Genomic DNA, 18,329 nt, shown 5'->3' on the forward strand with positions numbered 1-18,329 from the left:
ATGGCGCGCGCACACACACACACACTTTAAAAAAAGGAATCGCTTTATACAAAATATATTTGAATAATTCTATAATATCTATAGACTGGTAACAGAGATTTCTTTTAATATTTATATTCATGTTTACTTTAATCACAGTTCTTTCCCATAGTTTTGGCAACATATCTCTTATATACTACCGATATCCAGGTTTACACTTGAAATATAAGTTCATCTTTTATTTTTTACTCTATTTTTAACTGAATTCTTTGTAGCTTGATTGATGCTGTAGTCTTTTTTTCTTTCTTTGAGTTAGGGAGCAGTATGTGTGTTAATTTCCCCCACCCTTCTAATAGCAAACCTATCTTAATAGCTTAGGATTACTTTGGTGACATTAACATTTTTAATAATAAAGTGAATGTCTAATTTCTTATAATGGATATATACTTATTTCCAATAGGGAAATGAGACAGCAAATGTGATTAATATAGCATAACAAAAGTATGTTCGTGTGTGTAGAGGGTTAGTCAGAATTATGCTTTGGACAAGATTTTAAGTGAAGGTGCAGATAGGAATTGTTGGACAGGAAGGGATCTGAAAAATAGATACTTAAAAAATTAATTATGCTTTCAGAAAAAAACTATGCCTTGGTAAGTTCCATGAAAAGGAGATGGAATGGATGCTACAAGAAGCAATAGGTACTGAAGGATGGTTAAGTAGGCATTTGACTACTTTTCCTAAATTTTGTAAAATAAAGAGGGAGAGAGTACTTGCCCTATAGCTCCTGTGGTCTTGCTGATGAGACAAGGCAACAAGAAGGTAAAGGAGAGGAGTCCTAAAGATTCGTCATAGTGGCTTGAATCTGGTAGGTATATGATGGAGAGAGTCCTTGAAAGTTTCTGATATCATTCTGCTCCCATCATCTGCTTACACACACAAAAAGGACCAAAATGGAGCTCTGGTGGCCTAGTGGTGAGAAGCTGGGCTGCAATCCTGAAGACGTGCGGTTCAAGTCCACTAGATGCTCTACTGGAGAAGGAGGGCAATCTCCTCCTGTGTCAGTCGGATCCAACTCCATGGTACACAAGAAGAAGAAGAAAGCGGGGGGCGGGGGGGGGCGGGGAAGGACTGAGCTTGTAAAGATCCAGCTGAGTGGGTAGCTAGATTTCAGAATCAATTCTGTAGCTATATAATATCAATTAGCAGAAGAGCTTTCCCCCCTACACAAAACTATTTTGAATCACTTTAGAGAAAAAGGGCTGCCTAAAATCTTTTGTCCACAATTAACAATGAATGGAAAATCACTGGGTTTGCTTTTGCAAACAACACTTAATGTCAGTATCTTCAGGCAGTTTTCCAATATTACAGTAAATTTTTGTGCTGATACCAATTTAGGAAGCTATTTAGTTCATGGGCTTATTTTTAAAAGAGTAGAAAAATAATGTGGTTAGACTAGGAAAATAAAATTAGCTTTCTGCAAGAGAATATTAGCAATGTACTAATGGACTCAATTTGATATAGTCAACCTGAAAGTGAAGGGGAGAGATCAAGTTGCTTATGGGGACATTTTAGATGAGGTTAAGAATAGCATCACTTTACAAATCAAAACAACTATGAGATATCATCTCACCCCAGCAACAATAGCAAAAGTTCAGCAGGACAGCAAGCAGCAAATGCTGGTGAGGTTGTAGAGAAATTAGAATTCTTATTCACTGTTGGTAAGAGTGTAAAAGGGTACAGCCACTATGGAAGGCAGTCTAACACTTTCTCAAAAAGTTAGAATCAATGTACAATTTGACCCAGCAATTCCACTACTGGGAATATATCCTAATGAAACTAGAGCCATGACTCAAACAGATGTATGCAAAACCATGGTTATTGCTGTGTTATTCACAATAGCAAAGCAGCAAATTAAATGCCCATCAACAAATGAGTAGAAAAACTATGGTATATTCTCACAATAAAATATTATCTTGCATTGAAAAACAGCTAACTCATAAAGCATTACACAACATGTGGGAGACAGGAGGACATTATACTGAGTGAAATATTTAAGTCACACAAGGACACTACTGTTATAAAATAGGACAGACAGGGTTGGGGTGGACAGAGAATGGGAAAAGAGTGGATAGATAAGGAACGCTGCATTAGATTTGATGACAGGAAGAAGTGTCTGAAAGGAATACATGATTAGGCGTTATACATATGACAACAATCTGGATCAAGGTGTGCATTGTTTGGTGGGCTGGGGAAGGGAAGGAAGAAAATGTGCAACAAAGAAATGTTTAAAAAATAAATTTTTTTAAAAAAGAATAGTATCACTTTATAATAATTGAAATATTTTAGGTTTTGCTTTTAGTGCATTGACTTATATCCATCTTTGTTCAGGCCTAAGAGAGAAAGCTTCTAGATTTGTATTTGATCTCAGGCTGTAGAGATGGAGATTTATTTTACCCCTGTCTTGGTCTTGTCTTCTGCCTCTTTGGTAATAAGGAGTCGTCCTGTGATTTCCACTGGCCTTCCAGTGGGAGGGCTTCCAAGGTCTGTGGTTTCTGGAAATGACATTTGAGGCATATTTAAGTGCTTTACAACGTTTCTGGGTTTATATGGGTTTGGATCCACATGGATTGGTGGTAGGTCTCTGTAAGGCACCAGCACGAAGATGACAGGAATCCTGGGGCCTGGGGTTAGGTTGGGTTGTAGTTGTCCCTTTGTCAGTTGGAAAGAGTATCTGGGGAAGACATTTTTTGAGGGGTGGTGCTCTAAGGCTGACTGAGCTTTTACATCTCGAGTCTCTTCTGTCTGGGAAAGAACATCAGTGAAATAAGGCTTCACTCCTGTGATAGCATTGATCTCATGTGCATTGTGCCTGTCAGCTCGTGCTCTTCCAGGTAAGATGGGCTGGAAAAGGGCTGCTCCTGAAACACCACTCACAAAGTTATTGAGGAGAAAATGCCACATTCCACCACTTATTGGACTCAAGATGACCCGGGGCCACAAGCTGGCCAAGCTCCGGAGAGCTTCCCGGTTCCACACTGAAACGGGAAAGTCAATCCCAGTATGATAGAACTGAGAAAAGTAAATGCTAAGAGTGATGTCTGGATACATCATCAGGAAATTATACATTTTGCTGATGCAGCAGTGGCTAGCTTCGTTACAAGGAGAATTGTTGGAATACAGAATGATATGCCTGATGCTGCTGTTGTTGTATAAGGCAGAGTCAAGATAACCTTTTGTCTCAAATAGCATTGATTCTGGGTGAATCTGGTTCCCAGTGCAATTGCTAGCATGCCCTTTTTGCACCAGGCTGCCAGAAGCAGTTTTTAGTTCATAAAATATGAGGTGCTTTGTTAGAGCATGGATTGGCCCATAAGGGAATCCAAAAGTGTGATAAAATTCCATGTAGGAAATTCTTGCTTCTTCACCTGTTCGAATATGGTATGGGCAATTAGGACAATCTAGATTGAAGGTAAGCCAGTAGTAAGGTTTCACTATTGTTCCACTGTTTGCCAGGTATTCTTCATATAAGGGCTCCATTTCCAGTTGTATTGTCTTCTAGTTGAAACCCTAAAAAAGGGGGAGAGACATTATATATAAAACCATGCAGAAAAAAATTAAAGACAATGCATTAATTTCTTGTTATATCATCCTTTAAAGGAAATAGCACAGTAACTACAGTAGCATTATAAAAATGTCAAATTATAAAAGAAAGTAGCAGCTATAGTTCAGGAAGTTGGGCATTTATTTTTTCTTTATTGAGGCTCTTGTACATAGGGAGTAAACAAAAGCAGAAGAATTTTACCACTTTTGTAAACTGCAGGACAATAGAACAAACATTAATAGTAGCGTTTAGAAGCAAATTGTAAATTTGAACTCTGCCACTTACTAGCTATGTGGGGCCTCAGACAAGTTAGGTTATTTAATGACTGAACGTCTCAGTTTGCTCATGCATAAAGTTAGGATAATAAGGGCACCTATTTCATAGGATGTTTTGAAGATTTAAAAGAGTGAATAATTAAGAAAAGATTCCTTATGTACTTCACATATAGTTAGGACCCAAGAAGCTCTTATTAGTAGTACTGCTCTGAATCCCCGGATGATCTAGATGCTTCCTGCTTATGGAGAATCCAACGAAATAAATGTGTGCTTTTTATTTTGTTCATAATGGGTTTTTTTTTATCCTTTCTCTAACTATGATGGTATCTAATAGGTATTGAGAGGTTGCGTGTGCTTTGATTTAAAATCAGCTGTTTCTCAGAATGTTGTTGTTGTTGTTGTTGTTATGTGCCGTCGAGTCGTTTCCAACTCATAGCGACCCTATGCACAACAGCCCTAAACCCTGCTCTATCCTGCGCCAACTGCACCACCTCTGACACACCCATCCCGATTACCCCAGTCACCGAGTCAATCCATCTCATAGAGGGTCTTCCCCTCCTGCGCTGTCCCTCCACCCTCCCAAGCATGATGTCCCTCTCCAAGGACCCGTCCCTCCTGGCAACATGTCCAAAGTATGTCAGACGAAGCCCCAGAATCCTTGCCTCCAAGGAGTAGCTTGGTTTAATCCTCTCCAAGATGAATCTGTTTGTTTTCCTGGCAGTCCATGGTACATTCAGTACCCTTCTCCAGCACCACAGCTCAAAAGCATCCACTCTCCTTCTGTCCTCCCTAGTCATTGTCCAACTCTCTGATGCATAATAAACGATTGCAAAGACCATGGCCTGTATCAGGCGCACCTTAGTCTCCAGAGAGACACTGTTGCTCCTGAGTACCTTTGAGAGGTCCCTAACAGCAGACTTTCCCATCGTGATACGCTTTTTGATTTCCTGACTGCTGGTACCAAGAGTGTTGACTGTGGAGCCGAGCAAACTGAAGCTGTGAACACTCTCAATCTCTTTGTCATCCATCCTGACGCTGCTAATTGGTCCAGTGGCGAGAATCTTTGTCTTCTTGACATTGAGACTTAGTCCATACTGAAGGCTGCAGTCCTTGACCCTTCGCAGCAAGTGCATGAGGTCCTCCTCAGTTTCAGCAAGCAGGGTTGTGTCATCTGCATAACGGAGATTGTTAATAGACCTTCCACCAATCCTGATGCCACAATTCTCCTCATAGAGCCCAGCCTCTCGGATAATCTGCTCTGCATACATGTTGAAAAGGTATGGAGACAGGATGCATCCCTGGCGTACACCCTTCTCAATTTTGAACCATGCAGTGTTACCCTGCTCTGTTCTGACTACTGCCTCTTGGTCCAAGTATAGGTTTCGTATTAGCACAATTAAATGTTCTGGGATTCCCATTCTTCTCAGAGTCAGCCACAGTTTGTTATGATCCACACAGTCAAATGCCTTTGCATAATCAATGAAACACAGATAGACATTCTTCTGGTATTCTCTGCTTTCAGCCAAGATCCATCTAACATTAGCAACAATATCCCTAGTAGCACGACCCCTTCTAAACCCAGCCTGGACTTCCCGGCAGTTCTCTGCTGATGTGCTGTTCTAATAGTTTTTGGATGATCTTCAGTAGAATCTTGCTTGCATGTGAAATCAATGACACTGTTCTGTAGTTTCCACACTCAGTTGGGTCACCTTTCTTTGGAATGGGAACAAATATAGATCTCTTCCAGTCAGTTGGCCAAGTGGTTGTTCTCCAGATTTCTTGGCACAACTTGGTGAGCCCATCCTGGCAGAAATCTAAAGGTGATTGATTATTCTTTTGGGAAGATGGTCATAGAATCTATTCTGCTTAGTGATACGAACTTCTTGGAGAGGTGTCACTCCACTATTCTTCGAGTAATGGATGCTCATTCATCGATCTTTGAGTGGGTGATATTATCAGGGTATTTTGAAAAATTATTGTTGCTTGAATGAAGATTTACAAAGCAAATTAGTTTTCCATTTAACAGTTCCGTTTTGCACGTTTTGTGACATTAGTGGTAATTTGTTCAATGTACCTTTCGCTCTTGCTTCCACAAATCCTTGCCCCCATTTGCCCTCCTTTCCTGCCCTTTTTAGTTTCCTGAGCTTTCATGTGGGTCAAACAATTTAACAGTTCCGTTTTGCACGTTTTGTGACATTAGTGGTAATTTGTTCAATGTACCTTTCGCTCTTGCTTCCACAAATCCTTGCCCCCATTTGCCCTCCTTTCCTGCCCTTTTTAGTTTCCTGAGCTTTCATGTGGGTCAAACAATGCCCATTCTGTTCTGTGTGGTTAATTATTCTGAGAAGTATTCTCCTCAGGGTGGTTAGTGCTTGTTACAGAAGCTGCAAAACTTTTGTTGGTAGTTGCCATGGAATTGACTCCAGCTCATGGTTACTTTCATGATTCCTTCCCGTGTTTCTACCATCTTAGACATCATGTAAATTGCATCATATTTTAGAGCTTTCTTTTTCTATTATATTGTGGAAACTTCCCAGGTTAATATTTAAAAAAAACCAAATAATACCCAACAATAAAAATAATCCATAATAAAACAATTTGTATTTTATTATGTAACATTCACATTCTGATTCTTTCTTCATCTTAGTTGTTATAATTAACACTTGGATGAACATTTTTGTAAATAAATCACTCCTCTGATTCTTTTCTTTAGTCAAGATGACTATAATTTGTGTTATTGGGCCAAACTTGATTAAGCTGTTTCCTGGAGAGGCACACCAATATCATTATATTTTCTCCTGCCATATTTTTTCTATTTGATGGTTTCATTTTTCACATTTAACATCTTAATCCACCAAATAGTAAATAAATACAATCATGAAAACATGAAAAGAGATAACCAAAATTTAGTAATATTGTGATATTGTGTCGCAAAGAATGTTTTTCACTTTTCTAAATGTAATTTACCATTTCATAAGTGTTTATTGTCACCTTTCACATGGAAGCAGGATCCCTGGTCACATGGTGGTTAAGTTCTATGCTGTTAAGCAACTGAAAGGTCAGCGGTTTGAATCTGTCAGCCACTCTATTGGAGAAAAGTGTGGCCTTCTGCCTCTGTAAAGCTCTGCAGAATTGGAGACTCTGTGGGACTCTGATGTCTTAAATGGCAAAAGGTGTTTTATTTGATTGTTGTTTCATGTGGAAGCACTTTTATGAACTTCTGACTTCCTCAAAAGCTAATTACTAGTGTATTTGATATAGCCTGATATCTAAGCTGGGGCAGTTCCCCTACGCTATATTATACAGTCCTGAGCAGAAAATATTTTACATATACCCAAAGTATATTGTTGTTGTGTACTGTCAAGTCAGAACTGACCCATAGCTGACCCTTCAGTGGGTTTTCAGAGGCAAATAGTTGCACAGGAGGAGATTGCACATCTTTGTCCCACAGAACAGCTGGTGGAGTCGTACCACATGCCTTTGGAACTGCAGCACAGATTCTTAACCACTAGGCCACCAGACCTCCTTGAATATAACTTTCTTCACGTCACCATTATTCAGTGGCCTTTGCATTTGTGGTAACTCTGGGCATCACAACCTCATCCAATTTCAACTTTCTTCTAATCGCTACCATATCATTGGGGTTTTGTTTCTATTTTCCCCTGAGGCAAATGTATCATGATGCAAATAATTTCTTGCCCTTAATCTTCCTAGTTCTTTTATAGCTTTTTCCTCGGGGAATTGGTCCTTTCCTGGGGAATAGTACCAGAATCACTTCCTTGGGAAACAAAAGTTTCCATCTTTCATGATAAAGATACTAAGATGAAACTTTTGATTGGTTCTCTTCAATATCCTTTTTTTAATTGAAATTTTAATGAAAGTTATAAAGAACTTGGGTTTCCAGTCGTTCATTGTTGCACATTTTTCCCTGCCTCCCCTCCCCCACCAGATCACTTTTTTCTTTGGGGAAAAAAATTCTTTCATTGTTATACAGTCCGCCCCTCCCCCAGACCACTTTACTGTGCAGCTCTTATTCTGAACTCTTGTCATGCCAATAATATATTCCTTTTATACAGTTCTCTTCCTCATCTGTTTCAATGCCATGAACATTATTAATCTCTTTTCTTAGCTTCCCTCCAGCCCCCATGTAGGACTAAAACCAAGGACTATAAACTTCATTAGAGAAAAGCTAGAAAGAACCCTAAAAGCCCTAATCCACAACATAAATAGTCTTCCAAGCATTCTGAAAAACCTACAACTAGGAGAGGATAAAATAGATGAATGGGACTTGCTTTTTTTAAAATCCCTATGCACATCCAAAAACTTCTCCAACAGGATAAAAAGGGAAGCCACAGACTCGATATCCCTTTCTTTGCATCCTCGCTTCCATGGTTCTTTTACTTGAGAATGGTGAACAATTACTGTATTTAAGGAGATCGTGGAGACCAGTGGTCTTGATACATGTTTTAGATTGAATTGCGTCTTTCCCAAATACACACCTGGAATGATACAGTATGGAAACCATGTAATAATTTTTATTTTTTTCTTGTTCTGTATCAATGAGTCAGGTCCACTGGCACAGGAGGATATTACCCCTCCTCCAGTGGAGCATCTGGTGGATTTGAACCATTCACCTTCAGGATTACAGTGCAGCTTCTTGCCACGAGGCCATCAGAGCTCCCTTAAAACCATGTAATGATTTGATAAACTAAATGGTTGTAAAAGGATTAATGGTGCTTTGCAATACTTCTTAATCCATCACAGCCTTGATCCCTAAAGGGGTTTTCCTAGGTCCATCTGTAACAGCTTCTACCTCATAAGAGACGAAAGGGAGAGGAAAACAACCCAAGGTGGGGGGACCCCAGTCCCATCAAGAAGAAATTACAGGAGAGGAGAGCATCCTTCTGTACTCAGGTCTCTTTGCTATAAAGTTCCTTGACACCTAGGAAGGCCCACAGGGCCTTCTCTAAGAAATGCAAGGGCTACCGGTGCTTAAGGGAAACAAGGCCCTTCCCCCCAGAACCAATGGAAAGGGGACCCTTTCCTAGAACTGGCACCCTCAATTTGGATGTCTAGCCTCTTAGACTGTAAGAGAATAAATAAGTTTCTGTTTGTTAAAGCCATTCACGTGTGACTGGCTGCTATAGCACCATCTGATTATAGCAGCAGATGGTAACTCAGACACTAGGGAATGAAAGGAGCTGGGAACCCCACTCTTAAATGACTTTTCAGTGTCAACCAATGACTTCCTTCTTTGGTTTTTGATCACACTTATTTGAAGAAGAACCTCTCTCTTCCAACTCTTGAGCTCTGATAAAGTCACGTTTTTCAACCTAGTGGCTTAGTGGTAAGGAGTTGTGCAGCCAACCAAAGACACTTGGTTTTATTCCACCAGCTGCTCTGGGGGAAAGGTGGGCAGTTTCATCACATGCAATTTTTTGTCAGCTGTTAGTTGGTGTTGACTCAATAATACGTAACAAAACCATCATCAATATCTATCTCATTTATGACAGCCTGTCTTGTGGTGTTAACAAAATAGTTAGGTACCTGCGCTTTCCTGCTCCCTACTTCGCTCTGCGTCTTCCTTGGATATTAGCTTGATTGGTTCGCAAGCCATGTTGGCTAATACTTGTTTCCCCAGCAGCCTATGTCCCCACCTCCTAATCCTTTCCCTACCTCTCTGTACTTAGAAAATGCATATTGCTTGCCACAGAGCAGAATTTTATTGACATTCTTAAAAAAGTCTCCTACATCCAATTGTGAGCAGTCCCTGGCCTCAGGCTATGGCTCAGCCCTCCATATTTTAACCTAAAAGAACAAGACCATGGGGACCATCCACTCTTACCCACTGAAGAGAATTCCGTGAGAACTGCTAAAGCAGTTTGCTCTGGAGCAATTGCAGAGTGGAGCTTGCCCTTCACAATCTGTGCACAATCTGTTAGCAGCTAAAAACAAATGCTGGTGGTTATAATTACCATCTTCTTGTCTCCAAGCTTGGATCGCATTCCAGGTGTGAGGAAATGGGCCATTTCCTTTGCTGCCCTTTTAAGTTCTATGCCCTGCTTCTTTCAAGTGGCATTGGAGGGCGGGCGGCTGCTCTGTGAAAATCCACCTCATATCTCAGGTCAGGACACTTTCACAGTTTGTGTCTTTCAGTTTCTTTGAACCTCTCTGTCCCAAGTTAGAAAGCCCTAGCTGAGGTGTGGCTCCCTCTGAAAACACTGTTGAACTGGTGCCATGGTAACGTTTGCAAAGTAGCTACTGCTAGGATACAGCGCTGACACTTTGTACTTTATTTGCATTTCAAACCACCTGTTCCAAAGATGAAAATACACATGAATGCATATCCCAGTCAGGATGAAGGCTTAATGTCTGAGTGTTTAAGTGATAGTGTTGGGGTTTTTCTCTCCCTGGCTGTGAAAATGAAATTCTAAGGCTCTCTATATGGGGCTTGTTCTGGTCTAGATGTGCCAGTCTTTTGTGTGTGGACAGAATTTGTTGGATGTGCTGTTGGTGGAAGCACTAAGATGTCTCCTTGTCTTTAAGGAGTGAGCCCCCTCACTGTGAGGGGAGCAGCACACTTGACTCGAGCAGGGGTGGTTGTTGTTAGGTGCCGTGGAGTACGATTCATAGCGACCCTATGAATAACAGACCTGAACTCAGGCCTACCGTTTGCCGTCCTCATCATCTCTGACGCACTTGAGCCCATTGCTGCAGTCACTGTGTCAATCCCTCTCATTGGCTGTCTTCCTCTCACCAAACCTCTACCTTTCCAAGCATGATTCCCATTTGCTCTCCATTTTGTCCAGACATGGTGTGGAACAGTTTCTCTCAGAAATATCCTGGGAGGCTCTTACTACTGGTATGTATGTGGTTACTTCCAATCTAAGAGTTGTTCTTTGTCTAAGTTTAGCCTTCAGTCTAAGATAAGCTGTGGCCCTTTCTTTGTGAGTGATGGGAGCGTTATTTGTCTCCTTTCTTCATGCCCACATTCTGAGCGGCATGGGAAGTAGGACGTTGTGCTGCTAACTGAAGGGCTGTGCCTCTCTGATGGTTTGAATCCACCAGCATCTCCAAGGGACAGAGATGGGCAATGTGTGTGTGTGTGTGTGTGTGTTAGAGAGAGAGAGAGAGAGAGAGAGAGATATCTTGGAAACCTGCCAGAGGGTCAGCTAAAAATTGGTTCCCACTTGATTCTGAGTGAGTGAGTGATTTTCATTCACTCTCCCTACCCCACTCCAGGGAGCTCTGGTGGTACAGTCAGTACAAAGTTGAATTGCCAACACAAAGGCCAGTGTTTCAAAACCACCAGTCAGTCTATGGGAGAAAGATGGGCACTTGCCCCCTGTGTCATTTACTATCTCTGCAAACCCGCTGGTAAGTCTGCTGTGTGTTGGTTTTGACTTGGCAGCAATGAGAGAGAGAGAGAGAGTGAGAGAGTGAGAGAGACCCTGCTCACTCTATCTCCTAGAACAGTCTACCAGTTGAAGGTGGTGATTCCCTGTTTGCACTCATGCTCAGTCATCTCATTCTTCTTCCTCAGGTAGTTTGGAAGAATATACATTAAGAGGCTATCCATTTATTAAAAAAAGAAGAGCACAAGTTAGTCATTATGCAATCCTAATTAAATACACAAACCAGAGATAATAAATCATTATACATTTAAAAAGTAATCTTTCCATCAGTTACCGCCCCAAGTTCTTCAGTCTATGCCGCTTGCTGTTGTGTGGATTCTGACTCATAGCAACCCTATTGGAGAGAGTGGCACTGCCCCCTGGGGTTTCCTGGGCAGTGGTCTTTAGAGGAGCAGAGAGCCAGATCTTTACTCCCGTGGAGCCACTGGTGTGTTCAGACGCCATGAGACCCACTGCTGCAGCGTCAAATTCTGACTGTTGGTGAACCACAGGACAGAGTAAAACTGCCCCATAGGATTCCCAAGGCTGCATTCTTTGCAGAAGGAACCTTGGTGTCTCTGTGGTTGAACTCTAGGTTGCTAAGTGAAAAGTTGCTGGTTTGAATTAGCCGTGGGGGGAGAAATATAGGGTAATCTGGGTCTGTATCCTTTAAGCCATTGAACCCCAATGAGACAGTTCTCCTCTGTGCTGTAGGGTTGCTTGAGTCAGAATGCACTTGATGGCAATGGATTTGGTTTAGTTTGGAATTTTTATGGGGACTGCTTTACCTTTTTTCTGTGAAGTACATGATAGATTTGAACCATTGATCTTTTAGCTGTTGAGCACTTGATTACGATGCTGTCAGGGCTGTAGTGTTTTCAGAATAACTCATCAAGAGTCATAGAAGTAACACCTCCGCCTTCATACAGCATCACCGTTCTTGACTTGTTTTTCAGTGACATTTTTATTCTCCTCAAGAACAGCAGTCTTTATTTCCTTTAGGGGCTCCTTCGTGATCCGATATTTTATGAAGATCTCTATCTTTAAAAAACTCACTCACTCACTCACTCACTCACTGCTGTCAAGTCAGAGCTGACTCTTGGCGGAACCTCCAGTAGGTTTTTGGAGACTATAAATTGCACAAGATAACATTGCCCATCTTTCTCCCTCAGAACCTGTGGTGGATTCTGCCCCAGAAGAGTCATGTTTTGCATTAGCAGCCCAGCTCCCCAGAAACAGATCACCAAAGCGCTCTCTGTCTTCAACAGACCTCAGGTATATTCATTGACTCCCCAGCTAGTGATGTTCCAGTTCTGTTTTCTTCATGAGTTCTCAGGCATGTTCTCAGCATCCCTTTTCCAGTACTTGCCACTGACATGCCCAGTTCCCGCTTCTTGCTTCCACTTTTATGCCCTCTCTCAACTTGGTAAATTTATGATCCTTGTAGTTCATCTGTTATTTCACTCTAATAAAGAATACTCCATTTGAAAAAAAATTTTTCTATAAAGTCTGATCAAAAGCAATTTTAGTGAATTTTGAGAGAAAGTATTAGATTCCCTCAGTGGGGCAAATGGTTAGTATGTGTGACTATTCATAAAAAACTTGGAAGTTTGTGTCCATCTAGAGGTACCTTGAAAAACTTGTCTGAAAATCCACTTCCCCAGAATTAGCCATTGAAACTGTGTGGATTGGGTATCCACATGTGGTGAGAGTTGACTCTCAGTTGGCATTGACTTGAAAGCAACGGATCAGAAAGTACTAGTGATCTATAGTGATCTTGGAGGTTTTACTGATGGGAAGAAAAGACAGAAAATAGTCCCATCATTTCCCATCGGATTATCTCATATCTCATCACCATCAGTGGTGGATTAGCTACTCAGTAGATGTTACCCTAAAGTAGGCGAAAGCCAGTGAAATAGGGAAGATAATCCTTGATCCTCTAGAGTACTGACAAGTTTTGCTTTAGGGTGATCTTGAAATTGGAAAGTCAGGTCACCACCATTGTTTAAAGGTAAGTGTCTTTTACATATAGGAAAACCCCAGTGGAAAGTCTACTTTGCAAATCTCCATTTAGATTGCACAGACTAACTTTTGTGGTTGAATTTTGTCAAAGGAAGTGAAGAGCCTTCACCATGGCTCCTGCTTAGAATTCTGATTGTTGACACTTCTCCCAGGAAGGGAGAAAACTGTCAAACTTTCCAAACAGACTCCTTTCTTCTTTCTGTCTGCCTTTGTTAACCTGACATGTTTCATCTTCACTCAGCTGTGCTGTGATGCAGTCTTGCTATTATAAAGTATTACAAGATTACAGCAAAAATATTTGACAAAGGTCAAACTCTGCTACAATGATCTACATGTTTAAAGGCTCTTCAATAAGATTGTTGTTGCTGTTATGTGCCATCGAGTTGCCTGCAAGCCATAATGACCCTATGTATAGCAGCTCTGAACTCTGCCCTGTCCTGAGCCTGTCTAATTCTGACACAACAACCCCAGCTGTCGCAGTCATTGTATCAATCCACCTCCTCCAGGGCCTTCCTCTCCTGCACTCTCCCTCCACCCTTCCAAGCATGATGTCCTTCTCCAAGGACTGATTTCTCCTGGCCATGTGCCCAAAATATGCGAGACGGAGCTTCAAAATCCTAGCCTCCAAGGAGGAACTTAGTTTCACCCTCTCCAAGACAGATCTATTTGTTTTCTTCTCTAGCACCACAATTGGAAGGCATCGATTCTTCTTCTGTCATCCTTAGTCATTGTCCAGCTCTCTGATGCATAGTAAGCAATTGCAAAGACCATGGCCCAGATTAGGTGCACTGGAGTCTCTAAACTGACATTGCTGCTCGTCAGCACACTGGAGAGCAGATTTTCCCAATACAATTAATGTTTTGATTTCCTTACTGCTGGTGTTAAGAGTGTTAAACAAAAGGGGGGGGAAGGGGGGGAGAATAAAGAGTGTTGATTGTGGAGCCGAATAAGCTATAATTTGTGAACAACCTCAGTCTCTTCTCCATCTATCATGGTGCTACCAGCTGGCCCCGTGGTGAGAATCTTTGTCTTCTTGATGTTGAGCTTCAATACTTATTGATGACTACAGTCCTTGACCTTCTGCGGCAAGCACTTCAGGTCTTCAGTTTTAGCAAGCAAGGTTGTGTCATTTGCATAACGTAGATTGTTGGTGAGGCTACTTCCAATCCACATTCTTCCTCATAAAGCTCTGCTTCCCAAATTATCTGTTTTGCATATAGATTGAAAAGGTATGGGGACAGAATGCATCCCTGACACACTCCTTTTATGATTTTGAACCATGCAGTGTTTCCTCACTATATTCTGAGGACAGCTTCTTGGTCCAAGTATAGTTTTACATAAGCGCAATCAAGTATTCTGGGACTCTCATTTGCCTCAAGGTTAGCCACAATTTGTTGTGATACAACAGTCAAATGCCTTTGCATAATCAGTGAAACACAGACATTTCTCTGGTACTTTGCTTTCTGCCAAGATTCATCTAACATTGGCAATAATGACTCTAGTGCCATGACCTCTTCTAAACCCAGCCTGTATTTCTAGTAGTTCTGTCAATGTACTGTTCCAGTTGTTTCTGGGTGATTTCAGGAGGATTTTGCTAGTGTGTGATATTATTTGATAATTATGCCTGGCAACTGATTTGGGCTGTACATAAGATAACTTGTGTGGAGCTAGTTGCTGAATATAAGACAGCCTTATCAATGGAGTGGTAGGAGAGAAAAGAATTTTTCTTTTTAAAAAAGTTAGTTTAATAGACTGTACCTGATTAATTACCTAACTAATTCCTTTTTGTTGTTGTTTGTATTCAAGTTGCAACCGACTCATAGCTGACCCTCCAATGGGTTTTCGGAGGGAGTTAACTGTACAGGAGGTTACCCATCCTTCTCCCGTGGAGCGGCTGCCGGATTTGGACCATATACCTTTGGGGTTGCAGTGCAGCTACTTGCCATTAGGCCACTAGAGCCTAGTGAAAGAAGCTGCACTGCAATCCCAGAGTGATTTACTGCCTTTGAAAACCTGCTGAAAGGTTAGCTATGGGTCGTTTCCAACTTGATGGTAACAACAATAACAACAACAAATCCTTTTGTAGTGGCTTAGTTGACACTTTGACTAACTATTACTCAATCTCATGCAGCAGTTTAAAAATACCCAGGAAAAAGTTCTTGAATAACAAAAACCGATTTGGAATCAAGATCAGAGGATACAATAGATTTTTCATAGTTCAATAGGGAAATAATATGGATAAGGTAAATACTGGATTGAGAGGACAGAGAGACCAAAAAACTTAATCTCCTTGCTTGTGGTCATTAATAAAATGACCACAGGGTGGCAGCACAGTCCCAACTCTATTGGATTTCTCTTAATTTGTAAACAGCACAGACTTTCTTTCAGAATTCCCTCATGTTGATTTGCCAAGTTACCCTATGCAAACAACGCTAAATGTTTAGAATCAAAGGTGACTCCTTAAACGCATTGTGAGGAAGTGTGGAGTTAGCTTGACTTCTGGAGATTTTATAAGCTTCAAACTACCTGTGGTGAAGGAGCAGTTTAAGTTTCCAAACCAACATACCCTGATACTTTTTTGTTTGGTTTTTAATTTTTTAAATTCCCATTGTGTTTCTTAAAATCATTCCCATACATTGTGTCTTATAAAATTAATCACCATCGATCTATGTCCCCTATTAACACTTCTTTTCAACTTTACTCTGCTTTTTTCCTAATTCCTTCACTCCCTTCCTTCAGCCACTAACTCTGCAACTCAATGATTCCTCCACCCTCCTCACCCTCAGGTCCCTTGCCCCCTCCCCACCCTCAGGAACCCTGCCCCTCCTCACCCTCACGCCTCCTGCCCCCTCCCCACACTTAGGCCCCCTGCCCCTTCCCCTTCTCTCTTGGAAAATTTATATACATCTTGTATCCTTCTGATTTTACAATAATGGTTTTATGCAGTATTTGCCCTTAAGTGCTTGAGTTAGTTTGCTCACCATAATGCTCTATAGCTATGTAGTGTTTTTCAAAAAACATTTCTCCTGAGTGCTGCATAGTATTCCATCATGTAAATATACCACAATTTCTCAATCCAGTTGTTTGCTGATGGACATTTGGGCTGTTTCCATGTTTTTACTATTATGAATGAACCAGCTATGAACATTGATATACAAATCTCTGTTTGTGTCTCGGTTCTGTTTTCCTTGCGGACATATTTCTAGCAGTGGAAAAACTGGAGCCGTATGGAATCTCTATGTTCAGCTTTTTGAGGACACACCAAACTGACTGTTGACCATCGAATGTCTTCCTCTGTGAAAGGTCTTTTCATATCTTTTGCCCGTTTGGTAATTGAGTTATCAGTCTTTTCCTTGTGGAGAACCTGTAGGATTCTGTAAATTTTAGTTATGAGACCCTTGTTTGAGATGGCATTGCCAAACGTTTTTTCCCCAGTCAGTAAGTTTTCTTTTCAAGCTCTTGGAATAAGTTGTTTTTTGTTTTGTTTATTTTTCTGGTTGTATACCATCGAATTGGATCAGACTGATACAGGAGGAGATTTCCCCTCCTTCTCCAGCAGAGCATCTGGCAGATTTGAACTGCATGTCTTTGGCATTGCAGTGCAGCTTTTTGCCACTAGGCCACCAGATCTCCCTTGGAAAAAGGTTTTTATGCACACAGGGAATTAATCTTTACAAAGTCCCATTCATTGATGATAATCCTTTCCTGGCTGTATATTTCTGGCTGTGTTTTTCATCCTCTTTATACCATAGGGTAGGCCTAAGCTTGTTCCCATTTTTTAATTATCTTTATGGGCCCCCCTGAGTTGATTTTTGCATATTTAGTATAAAGTATGGATCCTGCTTCAGCTGTCAGCAGGTAGCAATCCAATTTTGCCAGCATTGCCTGTTGAAGAGGTTGTCATTTCCCCATTTTATAGATTTTGTTTCCTTTTTGATTCCTAGTTGACCTTAGGTAGTGGTTGTTAGGTACCGTTAAGTCAAGTACGATGCATAGTGACCCTATTAACAAAATATCTGAACCCTGTTCTGTGCTGTGCCATCCTCACACTTCCCAGCACACAAAAGCCCATTATGGCAGTCATTGTGTCAGTAATACCTGGTGGAGGGTCTTCCTTTCCTTCACCAACCATTCCCTCTTCCCAGCATTATGTCCTTCTCCAAGCCCCCCCTAGCAACATGTCCAAAGTATGTGAGGCAAAGCCTCATCATTCTTGCATCCAGAGAGCACTTTGGCTGCACCCTAAGACATACCTGTTTGTTCTCTTGGCCATCTATGGGATGTTCAGTGCTCTTTTTCAACACCATAGCTCAAAGATTCTTTTTCTGTCATCCTTATTTATCGTTCAGCTCTTAGATGCATAGCAAATGATCAGAAAGACTATGGCCTGAATCAGATGCACCTTAGTCCTCAAACTAACATCATTACTCCTCAATAATTTGAAGAGTTCCCTAAATGCAGACTTTTTCAGTGCAATGTGCTTCTTTATTTTCTGATTTCTGGTACCAAGGGTGTTAATTGTGGACCCAAGCAAGATGAAGCTGTTGACAGTTTCAATCTCCTCTCCATCCATCATGATGTTGTCTATTGGTCCTGTGGTAAGAATCTTTGTTTTCTTGACATTGAGATTCAATCCATACCAAAGGCTGCATTCCTTGCTCTTCTACAACAAGTGCTTCAAGTTTTCCTCACTTTCAGCAAGCAAGGTTGTGTTACCTGCATATAATGCAGATTATTGATGAGTCTCTCTCCAATCCTGATGCCACATTCTTCTTCGTAGAGTCCAGCTTCTCAGACAATTTGCTCAGCATACAGATTTAATAGATATGGAGAGAGAAAACAACCCTGACACACTCCCTTTTCAATTTTAAACCTTATAGTATTCTACTGCTCTGTTTGCACAACAACCTCTTGGTCAAGGTGTAGGTTCTGCATGAGCACAATTAAGTGCTCTGTGACTCCCTTCTTCTCAATGTTAGCCAAACTTAGGTTAATTTCTGTGTTCTCAATTCTGTTCCATTGGTCTATATGTCTGTCATTGTACCAGTACCATGCTGT

General features: G+C 41.1%; 2 protein-coding genes across 2 annotated transcripts in view; one reads left to right on the plus strand and one right to left on the minus strand.

The window, feature by feature from the left end:
* The window catches only part of RGL1 (ral guanine nucleotide dissociation stimulator-like 1), a 439,254-nt gene that overhangs the window by 18,864 nt on the left and 402,061 nt on the right, over positions 1-18,329 (plus strand). The window lies entirely within an intron of this gene.
* Positions 2,425-3,516, minus strand: APOBEC4 (apolipoprotein B mRNA editing enzyme, catalytic polypeptide-like 4 (putative)). Its single transcript, XM_006887785.1, has one exon. The coding sequence runs from the start codon at positions 3,514-3,516 to the stop codon at positions 2,425-2,427; it is 1,092 nt and encodes a 363-aa protein (XP_006887847.1).

This window comes from Elephantulus edwardii, unplaced genomic scaffold (genome assembly GCF_000299155.1).
Source record: "Elephantulus edwardii isolate Elephantulus edwardi_28Jun2011 unplaced genomic scaffold, EleEdw1.0 scaffold00061, whole genome shotgun sequence".
Taxonomy (NCBI): domain Eukaryota; kingdom Metazoa; phylum Chordata; class Mammalia; order Macroscelidea; family Macroscelididae; genus Elephantulus; species Elephantulus edwardii.